Genomic DNA, 18,047 nt, shown 5'->3' on the forward strand with positions numbered 1-18,047 from the left:
TCCACAAGGAATCTAAGTTCCTGTCGTTGGCTGTATACCATATATAACAAAAAATGTTATTAAAAATCATTTATAAAAGGTATATAATTTAAAAACCCAATCGGGCTATATCACAAAACGTTTTCGGAATCCATATTCCATCATCAGTGCACTAGGTGGGTATACATGTATTGAGCCACTAAATATGTGGGTAAAAACCCGTTAAAAAATTGTTTTTTTAAATTTGGTTTACATTATGTGGTGATACATTCTATGATGTTAAAGTTACCAGTGAATTTGGTAACATGGTGACGTATGACGGAGTCATTGTTTTTATAGACGCAATAGTCTCTGTTCTACTTTTTGGTAAAACCGGTAGAGTTGTTCTTCTGTTCTTATTAATAGTTATACGAATATACTGAATGTCGTTGTCTGTACTGGGCAGGATTTTCTCTTAAAATAGAATGTATTACCTTGCAAGGCTTCTCTCTAATGTCATCGGTTACTTTACGTTAAACACCAACATTCACTATCTGTCTATTTAGTTTTTCATGGCTACGTTTTTTTCACTGCGTGTAATCACAGGAGCGAATCGCTCATCTCCAATCCACTTCACCATTTTTTAACTCTTTATGTCTTGTAAATTTCTGATATTCTACTATTAAACAGGTTTTCCACGTTCACTAAAATGTTTAGAACATTTCATAATGTTTTGCTTGCAAGTAGTTATTACAAAATGAAAGTGAAAATAAATTCGAACTTTCTTAAACTCAAGTTGGTTTTCCCAGAAATTATAATCCCCTACTCGGGATAGTTGAGTGGTGTCATTAAAGTACCGTAATTGGCATCGTACAAATTAATTGTAGGATTATCTTCTAATTAGTACCTGCTCGGGGACGAATTGCGGGTCGACCCATAAGAAATCGAGAAACCTTCATCATTAGATTTAAAATTTATATACCCATAATGTGTCCATGTAATGCAAACAGACTGTTTAAAATATATTTTAATACAAATATTTTAGAATGGATATGGCAATATAATTTATTTTTTGTTGTAGTATTCAAGTCTAACGATTACGAAAGTTTGGAAATTTTTGAAAATAAGAAATTTCATTCGGCTGGATTTGGTTCAACTAATACGTTACGAAAAAAAAAGAACAGTCTTTCTTCCTGGTCTATACAGGACAATTACTTAGTTAAAGTATGTACAGTGTGTAAATTAAACTGTGATCTTAAGAAAACATCAGAGGTAAGAAACAAAAAAAATAGTGTATTTATATCGAATTACATCGCTATCAATTGATTGTATTAAAAATGACATTTTACCGGAAAATTACTATTAATTATATATAAAATAAAAATACCATTAAAAATCCGGAAAAAAGATTTTTTTAAAATAAGAAGCTGTTATTATCTGTAGTTGTTTTGGCGGTTTTGTTTGCCAAATTTGACGAGTGACATACTTGGTCTCAAGTATGCATTGTATGCAAATAGAAATGGTTTTAGTTGAAAATTCTAAGGGTTGGTGTTTTTACCCCGGGAATGTTTAAATATTACGTATGCAGATTTATTATTATTAACCCGCCATCCCCTTAATGCTTTTGCCCCCTGCTACCATGTTACCTAAACATTTTTATTGCGTAAATATTGAGATTTTTTAAAACACTTTTGAACAATTTTTGGTATATCTTGGATTTATCTATTTGAAACGACGTAACAATACAAACTTTGTCGAAAGTGGATCAACGGACACACAAACATTAACTTGCTTTGCTCTACTTATAATATGTCAAATCGTCTATCGTACCGAAACGAAAAATAATTTGAAGAAATTTTGACGAGTGAGTATCGCTGGATAACTCCTCTGCTTGGTTCTAACTTGATACCTCAACGAATACATAATTTGTGGTAATCCCAAAAATGCGTTTCGTTTTCAAACATAGAGAATGTGTGGGTTGCAATATGTGTAAAAAAGACATAATCACCAGTCAGTCATCAAAAATAAGTAAAGCGAAGATCTCCCGACCCCTGTAGTGCTTACATCAGACTCAAACAGCTCGCCTAAGGATGATATCAAATTCTGATTTGTTGTGTATATGTATGTATGTATTATCTGATTTATGTGTTTTGTATTAGGTAAAAAAAATTAACATAATAATATATTGACACATTTTTATAATACTTTTTTACATATATATATATATATATATATATATATATATATATATATATATATATATATATATATATATATATATATATATATATATTAACCTAGAGCTAAGATTAATACTATTACAGGAATTAATATTAAACTCAACAGTCTTCCGGGTTGAACCGCGTCGATCATCATTCGCCGAACTTTAGACATCCTCTTTGATTTCTTCTTCAGGGTTTCCGAGGTGTCAGTCTCCTGAGTCACCAGATACACATTAATCACTAACCAATGCATTACTGGTACTGGAAACAGAGGACGGTTCATTTATACCATCGATGGTGATGTGGTTTGGGTGAAAGTTGGCGTAGGGATTGACGCGTGAGGGGGTTGGCGCTAACATTTCTGATAGTAGGATTTTAACTGACGGGTGTTATTCATTTGTAATGTTGTGTTTTATTGATCGGACAAGAGATGAAAGTTTTTGTTGGGGAGCAAATATTGTCTTTATTCCTCTTCATTCATGAATTGTGTCAGTGACACCTTGGATGTAAGGAAGAAAACCTTTCGTATGATGAGAGTCTGAGTATTTGGGTTGAGATTGAGTGGGAGATTGATGTCTGTGGGTGCTCCTATTGATGTGATTTTCGCGGTAACCGTTTTAGATAAGGGCTTGTTTTACACTAGAGAGCTCAGCGGGTCTACTTGCATCATCACAAAGGCGTATTGATCTGGAGACGAGGGTATTAATGACTGAATTAATTTGTGAAGGTGGATGATGAGAGTTGACATGCAAGTAACGATTGGTATGGGTGGGTTTTCGATAAACAGAGTGATGAAAACCTTGGGATTTGTTTTTCTTTATGTTAACGTCGATAAACTGTAAGGATGAATCAGTTTCCACCTCTATCGTGAACCGGATACTAGGATGTATACCATTCAGATGGTCTTAAAAAACACCAAAGCATCCCTGCCGTGGGGCCAAATGACGAATGTATCGTCAGCATATCATAGCCAACATGTGGGTTGGAGCATTGATATGGATAGTGCTTGGGTCTCGAAGTCTTTCATAAAGATATTGGCAACAACTGGAGATAGTGGGGAGCCCATTGGGGCACCATTTATTTGTCTGTAGAATTGATTTTGGAAGATGAAATAAGTGTTCGACATACAGTGTTTAATTAGAGATAAGTGGTCTTGCTGGATACTGATACTTTAGAGTTTCCTCTCTATTCTAAATTTTACTATTAACTCGCATTAACCCTTGATATTTGAAACGTTCTAAACGTTTGGCATTTCTCTCCTCAGGTAGCTTAGCCTCCTCCGTGTGGATGTGTTAGTTGTGGCTCTGGAAACCTCAGAGTCTTCTAACATTATTGCCACAAATTGCTCGCATTGCTCCAGTAGTGGTCCTTTCCTAAGTTAACATGCTCCTTTTCTGACTTGGCTCTATTATATATTTTTTTTCCTTTGTTGCGAGCTGTGCCGATAGCTTCTACCTACCTATATATATATATATATATATATATATATATATATATATATATATATATATATATATATATATATATATATATATATATATAATTATATGTGTGTGTGTGTGTTGGTACAAGTGCCCAAGTCAAAATTTTATGTTTTTCAATAAGGCCAAATTTGTCTCCCTTAAAATTGTGTTGTTGTACAAATAGTTTATTTAATATATTTTTGACACTGACCATGTGATTTTGTTGAGATAATAAGTTAGTTTATAAGTTGCAGTTAAAAATTCACCAAAAATTCTTTTTTTTTTTTGTATGCTAGAGTGACATAGTCATTTCTTGAAATAAAAATTTTAGGTATATTATTAATTGTGTATTGACATAGACAATTTAATACAAATTATCTGCGATGCATATTCTACTTAAAAATAAAGATGGGCAAGTAAAGTCCAGGTGTTTACATATCATCTTCATATATGCGCTCGTCAGGTAAATATTCATCATCTACAGCTTGGGCTGGTGCTGGTCTAGCAAAAATATATTCATAAAAGCACCTGCTTGATACAGAAATGTAAGGCATTAAGTCCTTGAGGTGTATCACATGTTGCTTTTTTTCTGGATAAATCCATTACCTTAAAAGAATCTGAATCAAAAGAAGTTTTATAAGAATCTTTTGAAAGTGCGATAATGTACCCATCTTATGTGAAGCCAGGAAATATTGTCATTGTTTAGTTTGCGATGCACGTAGTGAGTTTTTAGAATTTGTGAGAAATTCAGGAAATCTTTTTGTTCCATTTCTATAAATTCACTAAAATGATTTCTCGGAACCATTCTAATTAAGTTCGCCCAGTCTTTGGGTATTTCTATTTTGACAGTTGTACATTTCTTGACTTGTTAATTAGCTGTATGGATCGCTTCTTGATGAGTATGCCCCGGTTCAAGAAATTTATGATTAATCACAAGATCCCTTTTATTTCTGTTAAAATCTTATATCAAAAGAACAACATAACACCAACATAAATATTTCTTGTTTGTCCTGAACAGCAGTCACTGTACATGTTAATTTTATTAATATTTGCTGGTAAGGAAAGGATATAGTCCCTCAAACAGGATGCTATTACTTGTCCTCCTCTAGCGCCTATTGATTCATCCCAAACGTAACAAACGGCATGTTTATTTTTATTTATGCAACTGTAGATAGTGAGTTTTAAAGTCCATAATGATCTTTTTTAAAAATAAAATATTGTTTTGAAGCATGGGTGTAGCTAAACATTTTTCTAAATCAAATGACACAAAGATAAGATCGGGAGATTTCCTGAGTACTCTATTGTTCAACCTGGTTATAGATGAAATAATAAAAAAAAGTAAGAAATAAAAAAGGATATAAAATGGGAGAAAAACAACTTAAAATAATCTGCTATGCAGACGACGCAATACTACTTTCTCAAAGTGAAGATGATTTAAAACGTATTCTGCACCAATTTAATATAACCGCCAGAAAATTTAACATGTTAATTTCCCCAAAAAAGACAAAATGCATGGTTACAACAGCAAATTTACTAAGATGTAAATTGGAGCTGGAAGGTCAGAAAAAAGAGCTAGGCATAACTAGAATAAATATCTAGGCATCACATTATTTAGAAACGGAAAGCTCGAAATCGAAGTGGAAGATCAAGTGAATAGAGCAAACAGCAAAATAGGTAAGAACTAGAAGAGTAGTATGGGACGATCATATAAACCGAATGACAACAAATAGAGTAGTAATGACGGCAAGAGACAGTTCCCCAATAGGAAGACGATCAGTAGGAAGACCACAAAACGATGGAACGACAACTTACTGGAGGGACATTAAAAAGCAGACAGAGTCATGTCTATATAAAAAGAAGAAGAAGAAATGACAAAAATGTAACACTTTTAGAATTACAGCTTCGGAATTTATCTTTTTTTTTTCTCCTTGTATGCTCGATCTGCCATGGCAAGATGCTAGGTACAATTCTCTTTATGAGCTGCTTGTTCTTGCAAATCGGAAGTTGTACCAATTAATAAATTATACCGATCGCACTTTGCACAAGTATCATTAGAAGGAGGGTGAAATGACAGGTTAAATTATACCGAACTTAATTTAGTCACAAAAATAACTTTAAATCAATGGCAAAAACTAAATCACATCGAGCACTTTATCTTCAAATTTGACATAGAGACTACACAAATCTCAAATATAAAATAACCCTTAAGCAAACGTTGCGATATTGCCGGTGCAAAAACCATACATTTAAACAAGAAGTGACTGTTACGAAATAGGCAGTTCTGACATTAAAAATTTAAATCTCAATAACGCCTATATATAAATAATATAATGTTTATAATATAATGTTTAACCAGAAAACCTATGTCTACATAGGTATTTCTAGTATATATATATATATATATATATATATATATATATATATATATATAACGAGTTTATTACAGCTGCCGCCGTTTCTCGCAACCTAGCTTCCAACGCTTGCGATCGTTCCAGTCATCTACTTGTAGACCCCTATCTTCCATTGCACCTTTTACTTCTTGTCTCCACGATCTTCTTGGTCTTCCCTTTTTCCTGCGGTTGGTGGGGATCCACTGTAACATTCTCTTTGGCCATCGTTGATCATTCATCCTTTCTACATGGCCATACCATTTCAGCCTTTTGCATTCTATAGTTTCCAGGACGTCAATGTCTATGCCCATACGCTCTCTGATTTCAGTATTCCTTACTCTATCTCTTCTAGTTAGTTGGCAACATCTTCTCCAATAATTGCTTTCAATGCTTTCAATCTTTGCAATGCTTTCTATGATACTTTTGTATATCCTAATTTTTGTGTTTCGGGTGATGTGGTTATTCCAAAGTATACTATTATTATCTTATTCAGTTGACGTATTGCTGAATTTCCTTGACCAATTCTAGTAGCTATTTCTTTTGTATTCCGACCATTGTTTGTAATGTTTACACCGAGATATTTATAGCTATCAGTATTTTGAATTTGTTTGCTTCCTAGTTCTAAGGGCTTTCCTTCACCTCCCACTACTATGTACTCTGTTTTTGATGGATTAATTGATAAGCCCCACTTAGTATATTCTTCATCTATTTTTCGTAACATGTAGTGGATATCATCTTCTGCAAGTATTACTTGGTCATCGGCAAAATGCAAGCTGTACAGTGTATGGTCTTCAATTTTAACACCCATAGGTTCATATTTTCTTTTCCAAATATCCAAAACCCCCTCCAAATAAATCTTAAAGAGTGTAGGGGCAATGCAGCAGCCTTGGCGAAGTCCTTTGGTCACTTTTATCTTTCTTGTCACTTTTTGTCCAATCTTTATTACACTCGTCATATCATCGCACAACTCCCTTACAGCATTAATGTAAATCGGTGGAATATTCTTGTCATCTAGCACCTGCCATAGCTTGGCTAATGGGACACTGTCATACGCTTTTTGAAGATCAATAAATACCATGTGTGTCTCCATATTATGTTCCAAACGCTTTTCTATTGTTTGTTTTAGGCAGAACACATTGTCTATACAAGAACGACCAGTACGAAAGCCACTCTGATCTTCAGCGTCTTCCCAGCAATCTTCAATTCGGCTTTTAATTATCTTCCCGTAGACTCTACAGATTGAGTTAGTTACACTAAGCCCTCGGTAGTTCTTACAATCTTTTCTGTCGCCTTTATTTTTGTATAGATTGCTGATATATGCAGTTTTCCGTTCTGGGGGCAGCTCTTCTCTCAAGAATAAATTAAAAGTATAAGCCAATAGCTGAAATAGTTTGTCAGGTCCATATTTAATCAGTTCAATGGGTACTCCCCCCGGTCCTGGAACCTTTCCATTTTTCATAGCGTTGGCGTGTTTTTTAATTTCTTCTGGTGTTATTTCAGTTTCTTCGCGGTAGGAAATATCATATTTTTGGTAGCCAATATCTTGGAATTCTGTTCGATCTTCTGTCAGCATTTGTTCATAATATTCGACCCATAATTCTGGGGCTATTAGAGTTAACCTACTGCATTCTTTTCTATCTGTTCTACTACCTCTAATTGTTTTCCAGGCTTCTTTACTTCTTGCTGTACCCATAAAATTTTCTACGTTATCGCAGACTTTATTCCACATCTCATTTTTGGCTTTATTTACCTCTTTTTTTACTTCTTTGTTTAACCTGTTATACTGTTGTCGATAGTAAGGGTCCTTTGTTGCTAGCCATTTGTTATACATATTCTTCTTCTTCTCCACAAGATCTTCTATTTCTTTATTCCACCATTCATTTCTATTTTTTATGCTATCCACTTCTCCAATAGCTTCCATTGCAGCTTCGTCAAGAGCTTTCATAATTTCGTTGTACGTATTAAGTTAGACTCATTTTCAAAACCTTATAGATTATATCTCTTTGTTAAAATGTCTTGCAGTATCATTGAACTTTCGTTTTCATTTTGTCGTTGGCTTCCTTTAAATGTAAATAGTAGTGACGCTTTAGGCAAATGGTGATCAGATCCACATTCTGCTCCTCGATGAACGTTATTAACCTTTATTGTGGAGTTTTCTTTGCATATACAGTAATCGATTATTGATTTCAAATTCCTCTAGTATTTCTAGTACTAATTTTAAACGAGACTTTGAGAGATAGGTATTTCTTGATTTTATGAAAATGTGATTTTTAAGGTTAGATAGACTTAGGCATGTCTTGCACTGAAACCGTTGTGGTTTTTTAAGATCAAAAATGTCAAAAGTGCAAAAAAGTGACGTAGGCACTTCTTGTACCAAGCCACAGATATATATATATATATATATATATATATATATATATATATATATATATATATATATATATATTAAACCTAGAGCTAAAATTAATACTATTATAAAAATTAATATTAAACTCACCAGTCTTCCGGGTTGAACCTCGTCGATATCCATTGGGCCGAGCTTTCGACATCCTCTCTGATGTCTTCTTCAGGGCTTCCGAGGTCTTAGTCTCCCGAGCCCCCAGACACTACTACACTCACTAGTCACTGCACTACAGTGTACTGTACCTGAACTTGAATATTGAACTTTTTTTTGTTACTAGATATAAGGAAATATGTATCAAAAATTTGTATATAATTCTAAAAGAGAATATTTAAAAAGTTACCTGAACAGGCTGCAACCTAATTACCAAACCTTTAAACATCTATTTCGAAATTTAAGCCCCTATTTTGGACTTTCCTTATTAAACTTTGAAAGTCTAAGCCTGTCCAACCAGGTCATTTGTCGTCTACCCGGACCGCGTCTGCCTTCTATTTTCCATTCTATAATAAGCTGAAGGAAGTTATACCTGTCGTGTCTAAATATGTGTCCAAGATAAGACGTTTTACGCTTCTTGACAATTTCTGTGAGTTCACGTTCTCTATTCATACGCCTTAAAACTTCATTTCTAACGCAGTCAGTCCATGGAATTTTCAGTATACGACGAAATACCCACATCTCAAAGCTCTCTAAACGTCGTAACGAGCTGACTGTTAACGTCCAAGCTTCCACGCCGTGTAATAGTACACTATATACATAACACTTTATCATACGGTATCGTAGCGAAAAATCAAGATTGCGGGTAGTGAGTAACTGTCGCATCTTTAAGAAGGTGTTTCTTGTCTGTTCTATTCTACATTTAACCTCTTGTTCTTGGTCTAAGGTTTCATGTATCCAACAGCCTAGATACTTAAACTTTTTCACCTTAAGGCCGTATAGTTCTCCTTCTCGCAATACTTTGGTTAACAGAATTTGTAGTTCTTCTTCACTGTCAGCAATCAGTACTGTATCATTGGCATACCTGATATTGTTCACGATTTTTCCATTGACTTTTATTCCTTCTTGTGCTTCATCTAGAGCATGTGCAAAGATGTCCTCTAAGTACAAGTTGAATAATAATGGTGATAGTATACAACCTTGTCTAACTCCTCTTTGGATGTTTATGGTTTCAGTATCACCCGTTTCAGTTCTGACAAAGGCGTTTTGGTTCCAGTAGAGTTCACGTATTGTATTAATGTCGTTTGGATCCAGGTTCTTTTTTTGCAAGCATTCTATTAGCTGATCGTGTTTGACTTTGTCAAAAGCCTTTTCATAATCTATAAAGCACAAGTAGACATCTTTTTGTTGATCCCGACACTTATGCATGAGAACAATGAAACTGAACAAAGCTTCTCGAGTTCTCATACCGTTTCGAAAGCCAAATTGTTCCGAACCCATATCTTCTTCTAATTTTTTGTAAATTCTGTTATGGATAATTTTTAGAAATAGCTTCAGAATATAGGGCATGAGACTTATTAATCGAAAGTCGTTACATTTTTTTGCGTAGTTTGATTTGGGTATAGGCACAAACGTAGAAGTTAACCAATCTTGTGGAATTGTACCAGTCTTGTATATACTGTTGAAGAGTCTTGATAATAGTTCTAAATTGTCTTGTTCCAAAAGTTGTATAATTTCACAATGAACGTAGTCAGGTCCAGAGGCTTTTCCGGTTTTCATATTTTTTAAGGCGTATTTTATTTCTGATTTTAAGATGGGCAAGTCGTTATTTTCGATGTTTGTTTGTCTATCAATATTTATTGTTCTATCGTCTGAGAATAGGTTTTGTATGTATGTTCGCCATTCAACGCTTATTTATTCTATTGTGGTCAGGACTCTATCATCCGTGCTTGTTATTGTGTCACACTGCTTAGCGTTTCTGATCCCACACATTTCTTCAATTTTCTTATGGAGAAGTCTATCATCATGTTTATTCTGTAGGTCTTCTATCTCTTCGCAAGTTTCTACAAGCCACTGTGCTTTTGCTTCCACTATCTTTTTTCTTATTAGTCTTTGTATTTCTTTATATTTATTCCAGTCTTTGTTCTTGTGTTGTCGTCTCACATTCATCATTTCTAATATTTCATTAGTTATCTATGGTTTCTTGCCTCTTTGATTCGTGTATTTAAGGTGGTCTTCAGTTTTTTTAGAAATACAGTCTTAAGTTATTTCCATATTTGGTTTAAGTCGTCGGCTTCTTCTGGTATATCATTTTCCTTTTGTCTGTTTTTGAGTTCTCGACATTCGTGGTTAAGTTCTTGTGATATCTTCTGTCTCGTTTCTATATCCTTGAGTAAGCTCATGTCTGATTTCTGTTCTCTCTTCTTTCTTTTCGTGCTTTTCCACGTGTTTTTGAATTTGATGACGAGCAAGGTGTGGTCGGAAGGGACATCTGCACCGGGGTAAGTTTTTGCGCTTTGTATGCTATTTCGGTATCTCTGGTTGATCATGATATAATCTATTTGGTTTCTGACGCAATTTTTATCATTGTCTTGTGGCGATTTCCATGTATATAGTCTGCGCGCAGGTAATTTGAATCATGTATTCATAATAGTAATATTCTGTTCTTGGCAAAATTGAAACAGCTTATCGCCTCTTTCATTTCGCTGACCTAATCCATGTTCTCCAATGATATTCTCAGATCTACCTTTTCCCACTTTTGCATTGAGGTCTTCCATTATTATCGATATTTCATGCTTTTTTGTAAGCTGCATTAGTCCTTGTAGGTTTCCGTAGAACTCTTCAATTTAAGTGTCGGGTTTATCAGTTGTTGGAGCATATACCTGTATGATATTGATATCGATTGGACTTCCATGTAATTGTAGAAGTATCATACGATCCGAGTGGTAGACCACGTTTTTAATGCATTTTTCTATACCTTCGCTTACGATGATACCAACTCCATTCCAATGCTGACTTTGATTGTTACCTGAGTAGTATATTGTCTTGTTGTCAACTTTCATCGTTCCTGAATTAAGCCACGTCATCTCACTGATGTCAAGGATACTAATGCCAAGTCTATTCATTTCTTGGATGGTGTTGTGGATTTTGCCGGCTTCAAACATACTGTTGACATTCCAGGTTCCAATTTGTATGATTTGTTTATTTTTAAAACTTTTCACGTTCAGGTGGGCCTAGCCTTCTTCGTGGGGATTCTTAGCACCCCCTGACCATCTAAGATCTGCCACGGACTGGGGGCCAATTGTGTGGTTGTGCTTTGCATGGTCATTAGTCTAGGGAAATCTGATGATCTTTAATGTAGTGGTTTCCCGTTGCCTTCTACATCCTTATGCCGTTGACCATATATAGGTTCATCCGCCTTTGAGGTCAATTTCTCAACCCCATGACACAAAAGTGTCCTACCACTTACTAACTCATCCGCCCGAAGCCGTTGGTCAGTTAGTGGGGGATTGCTTATACCGGCAATCACTCGGTGAATGCGAATGTAGTAGAAAGAAGTATAATGACCCGTCTGCCCTCGTAACCTAATAGCCATTCGGGGTCGGAAGAACAATTGTTAACCAAGAGAGGCCGATAGGAAAGATTAAAGACATTTCACCCAAGACAAGTTGAAAAAAGAGTGAAATGTGAAGGTCCTTATGATGCACCAGGTGCGTTTCATAAGCGTATGAGTATTAATACACTTTGTGTTCCCGCTCATACGTCGGGGTATTGACTACAGACTGTATGGCTAGTCCAGCATGCCATAGCATAGAGGGAAGGGTGCATGTCATTTTTTACAATGTAGGCATCCTAACTCCACGGCCTGACTTAATGTTATTTATTTTATCTATTTCTTAATATACTCCAGTCTTCAGAGACGAAAATGCCACTGAACCTCTAAAAATCATACGAACAAGCTGAATTTTGCCAAGAATATTAATTTTGGAATCCCAAAAAATATGCAAAAATGTTTACCACTTTTACCCCTGTGCTTTCCCTAAAACCCGGCACGCAGGGGGCAAAAATGCAAAAAAAATCAATTTACAAAGAATCTGTACACTCTGGAAAAAATGTTTCAAATTAAAAATATAGCAGAGATAATTTTAAACAAAAATTTTTATAAGCATTTTTTGTGTAGAATGAACCGTTCTCTTAAAAACAACGCTTGAAGCGACCATCGATTTTGCATGTCAGTTACGCGCGCGAAATCAATGTTCAATAAAATTTTTATCAGTCGACGGTAAAAATTCGATATCTTTTGATTCAAGTGACATATCGACAAAAATCAATATGCGTTTTAAAGGTAAAAAGTATAGATTTCGTATGCAGTTTTTGTATTTTGCCGCAAATAAACTCAGATTTTATACAGGTGTTAAATAAAAAACGTGGCGCGATTTTTGCCATTTTTAATGATTCTCACGAGATCAATACAATCTATCCCTTTCATTGACTGGCCACTATGCAGTTTCGATTACTACTGCCTAACCTTTAAAACTTATAGCATGAACTTTTAGTTTTGAGTTTTGGCAACAAATGTGAAGCATTTGAAATATGCTTAAAACCCTTGGGTTTAAACTTTCACACAACAAACGATCTAAAACATTTAAAACTTTTTTTTTCAATTACCCTAGTACGTTTTACAAAAGAACAAAACTTCTGCAATAAACTATACCTAAAACTGTCTTCTTTAATGCATTTACCGTGAGGTGTGATCGTTTGTAATGTAAAACATTAAATTCTGTGTATTTTGTTCATATTTCAAATGTCTCATATTTGTTACCACAACTCAAAATTGAAATTTCATATCATAGGTTTTGAAGATTGATTTCTAAAAATAGAAATTTTACTACAACTGGTCAATGAAAGTGATCAATTTTATTGATCTCACGACAATCGTAAAAAATGACAAAAATTGCGATACTTCAATTATTTAACACCTTTATTAAAACTGAGTTTATTCTCGGCCAAATACAAAAACTGCATGCGAAAGTTGCACTCTATACCTTTAAAACGCATTTTGAATCTTGTCGATAGGACCTTTGGATCAAAAGCTATCGAATTTTTACCGTTAAGCTGATAAAAGTTTTATTGAACATTATTTCGCGCGAGTAACTGACATGCAAAATCGACGGTCACTTCAAGCGTTGTTTCTTCTAAATCGATTTTTCCCGAAAACGGTGTATCCTACTGACTTAAAGTAAGAATACCTTTTAGTACTGGAATATCTGAAAAGTTCCATAATCTAGTATCAAAAATGCTTAAAAGTTATAGATAAAAAAAATATGCGTTAAAATACCCGTTGACCTACCCAAAACGGACGCCTATGAAATGTACTAGAAATTCGCAATTAATGAAATCGATTCAACTCTGGAGGATAAATAATCGTAACAGTTTTTATTTTTCTAATTATGAGCGTTCTGGAATTATTAAAAAAAACTACTTACAAGGCGCCATCTTCAAAGAGCTCTAGCTCCCTTAGGAAGCATTTTCGGACTAGGTGAATTGGGTTAAAACTTCTTAAAATTATCTGAGGAATTTGCGGTTTTCGTTTGCCAGGAGAGTTTCTGGACACCCTATATATATATATTTGGAATATATTCAATGGTTGAATAGCAGAGGTTTTATCGGTCAATAATTGGCAAATAAAAGTCGTCAACTACTATTGATTTATTCGAATACGTTTCGCTTTTATTTTTAAAAGCATCATCAGTTCAAAAAACAATTTGTAGGGTTTTTTTTATAGATGTTATAAAAACTCTACGATAACTTAACATTAAAGATTAACAACTAAACGATAGAAACGAAACAAAAAAATACAAAAAAAAACTGTAAGAACATTAGTTTTTAATTTTAATATATATATATATATATATATATATATATATATATATATATATATATATACATTCTACTATCATTTTGGCATCGATACATTATGCTTTTAGCATCAATTTAGCATCGCCTTGCAAAGTAACATCTGTATATCGACGCTACTTTACAAGACCTTAATAACGTTTTTCCTGTACTTGTTACAAGAATTTTTGAGTCTAAAATGATAGTACAGTGAAAATATTATATATATTTAGTTCAGGGTTTTACCGTTCACTCGCTGCCATTATATACATGAAAATGTATATCCCACTTTCATTATCATTGGCGTCGCTGTTGAATATAATATTACCCACAACGAAATAGTAAATTTAAGAATATATATATATATATATATATATATATATATATATATATATATATATATCTATATATATATATATATATATATATATATATATATATATATATATATATATATTCATCCACAAATCATTCTGGCATCATGTTTGGTTAAAAGTAACGGGTTATAATATATTGCAACTACCTATTGTATCTTCGCTCCAATTGGTCCAGTCGCGACGTACAGCCCCTCAAATGATAGGATTTAAACAATAAAATACAATAAGACAGAAAAATTAAATATAGCAGCATGTCAAAAAGGCCTTAAATGTATGTCTTCGTTTCTATAAGTCCAATCGTGACGTACAGTATCTCAAATGACAGGATTTAACCAATTGAAAACAATGAAATAAAAAAAATTAAATACAGCAACATGTTAAAAGGGCCGTAGTCAATCTTCGGTCCTATTATAGTACCTCTAATGATAGAGATTTAACATAAAGAATACAATGGTATAGAAAAATCAAATACAGCACAATGTCAAAAGAGCCTTAGTTGTGTATCTTCAGTTCTATTAGTCCAACCATAACGTGCAGCACCTCAAATGAAAGGATTTAGTAAATAAAATATAATGAGGTATAAAAATTAAATGGAGTAGCATCTCAAAATGGCCTTAGTTATGTATCTTCGGTCCTATTAGACCAATCGTGACCTACGATACCTCAAATGATAGCACTTAACCAATAGAATACAATGACGTAGAAATCAAATACAGCAACACGGCAAAAGGGCCTTAGTTACGTATCTTCGTTTTTAGTGGCCCAATCGTGACGTACAGTACCTTAAATGATAGGATTTAACCAATCGAATACAATAAGATAGAAAAATAAAATACTTCAGCTTGTCAAAAGGGCCTTAGTTATGTATCTGCGGTCCTATTAGTCCAATCGTGATGTTTCGTACCTCAAATGATAGAATGTAACTAATAGAATACAATGAGATATAAAAATTAAATAGAGTAGCCTGGCAAAAGGGCCTTAGTTATGTATCTTCGATCCTATTAATCCAATCGTGACGTACAGTACCTCAAATGGTAGCATTTAACCAATAGAATACTACAACGTAGAAATCAAATACAGCAACACGTCAAAAGGACCTTAGGTACATATCTTTGCTCCTATATATCTTATGTCGAAATAGCATTAGTTGCGTATCTCCGGTCCTATAGGTCCAATCATGACATATGGAGCCTAAAATGATAGGATTTAACGGAGATAATACGATGGTGGAGAGAAATTAAACATGGCGGCATGTAATAACACCGTAAAATGTCAACAATAAAAGGAATTAACATACAGAGGTGTGTGGCATATTACGTGACAGGATTTAGCGAATACCATACGATTACGTCATACATCTCTTTGCATACGTCCACTTTTAGTTAACTACTGTACATATAATAAACTCGAAAAAGCTCCAACGTTCATTGTTAGACATATGCCTCCCGTTCACTGCACACATTTACTGCTCCTTGACGCTGTAACGAAAATGAGATAGGATTTAACAAATAGAATGACAGAAAACTAAACAAGACAGTGTATCAAACGTAGAATGCGTCGTAGAACGTGAAATATTGGCGTAAAATTATATGATGGCCATAGACGGTTCCTTAATACCCAGCAAACGACTCGCTTTGTAAAGTTACATAGGCGGGATCTGTGCGGGAAAAAGTCGATCATTCGTTTTATAACCCAAAGGGGACCATAAAATATTCAACGTTAAAATGAGACATAATGTAACGGTATGACAAATCTTTTTTCTCCCGCACGGGTGCATGCCTGTGTACCTATACAAGGGAAGCCGTGCATAACCTTTAAGTTGATCGTAATACATAACTGCAACAAGTATGTTGACGACTTAGGTTAGTATATACAGTGCATTCCGTACGTTTTTTAAACATGATTAGGAAATTGTTGACTGGAGGCTATTAAAGAAGTTCTTAAAATTTTTGCGGGTCACCTTCTTTTCTGTAAATGGAGTGAATATTGTTATCCATTTAATTTTTTTCCTCAGCTGAATAATTCCTGCTGGTATTTGGTCTAAGCTTACTTCTTTTCCCCATTCAAGCTGTTTCATAGCTAATTCTACTTCTTCTTTATGGTGCCCTGTTCACCTGTTTTGGTAATTTCGGACTATTTCATCTCTTATAACATAAAACAGTTGTTTCAGATATCTTTATCGCGTTTCCTTTTTTATGGATGAATATGCTGCCGTTTTCATCTTCTACTGTTTCATATGGAGCTACACGATCAGCAATTCCAAATCAAGAAAACACAAATAACACTCCGAATTATATTATACAACTAATAGTCGAAAACGGGAGACTATTATATATTATAGTCGAAAAATGAAGAACAAGATGTAGAAGGCCAAGAAGCTGAAATCTTAATGACAAACACAAATATAATCGACTAATCAGACAATTAAGATCAGCGCTACATGATGCACGCAATGCCACATTTGAACACTACATTAGTACATTGTCTAAAGAAGATCATTCAGTATGGATAGCAACAAAAACACTTAAAGAGACCTGCACAACACAACCCACCAATTAAGAAAGATGACCTTAGTTGAGGAAGATCAGACCAGGAAAAAATGTCAGAATACCAGATAATAATAATCAAGCAATAGAACACTGAAAACTTTTGTTTTTAACTGTACGCCCGTGAATGACTTGCCATTTTTTAAATAACACTTAATATTGCACTTTTTTATTGTATTTTTCTCATCTTTCAAGATAATTCTTATAGGGATATATTTATTTGTAACATACGGTCTTATGGTCTTATTACTGCTTTAAGATTATACGACCTAAATATATCTTGTACCGCACTGCTAATTGAGAAGTATGTTTGTAATGCGATAAGAGGTCCGGATATACGAGACACATGCCGCACTGATAAAAATCCGACAGGAATCTGCATTTCTATAAAAAAAATAGATTATTTGTTTTATGTATTAAATTTAGTTTAGGTCGAACAAGAGTTGCAGTAAAAGATTTTTCTAAATATAGAATGTAAACCATATTTCCAATGCTTTGTGAAAGAGGACCAGTTTATAACATTCCGGACGACGTAAAAACACCTAATTTTAGAATATTGGTCGATGAATTGAAATCATGGTTCAAGAAACGAATTATTCATGTGCAGATGTTCTACTATAAAACCAAAATCTCGATTAAAAAATTTGCAACCGGTTACTTACGATGAAACTTAACCCCATTATTGATTTTAGAAGTGAGAAAATGGGTCGACAAAAGACCAGTTTTAATCCTTACAACATTTAAACATAATAGTTGAATCTTGGTTTAATTAGGTGAAAAGAAAAAGTGGTAAAACCACAATCTATTCTCGATTATAACTTGGTGAAAAAGAGTGTTGATTTTAGTGATCAAATGGCTTCT

General features: G+C 34.0%; 1 protein-coding gene across 4 annotated transcripts in view; it reads left to right on the plus strand.

Annotated features, from left to right (window-relative positions):
* Positions 1–18,047, plus strand: part of Pi3K92E (phosphatidylinositol 3-kinase 92E) — a 747,272-nt gene that overhangs the window by 118,268 nt on the left and 610,957 nt on the right. For all 4 annotated transcript variants that reach the window (XM_072523217.1, XM_072523215.1, XM_072523216.1 and 1 more), the window contains one exon: positions 1,040–1,230. In XM_072523217.1, coding sequence (XP_072379318.1) covers positions 1,040–1,230 — 191 coding nt within the window. The remainder of the gene's footprint in view (positions 1–1,039; positions 1,231–18,047) is intronic.

Source organism: Diabrotica undecimpunctata, chromosome 2 (assembly GCF_040954645.1).
Source record: "Diabrotica undecimpunctata isolate CICGRU chromosome 2, icDiaUnde3, whole genome shotgun sequence".
Lineage (NCBI taxonomy): Eukaryota > Metazoa > Arthropoda > Insecta > Coleoptera > Chrysomelidae > Diabrotica > Diabrotica undecimpunctata.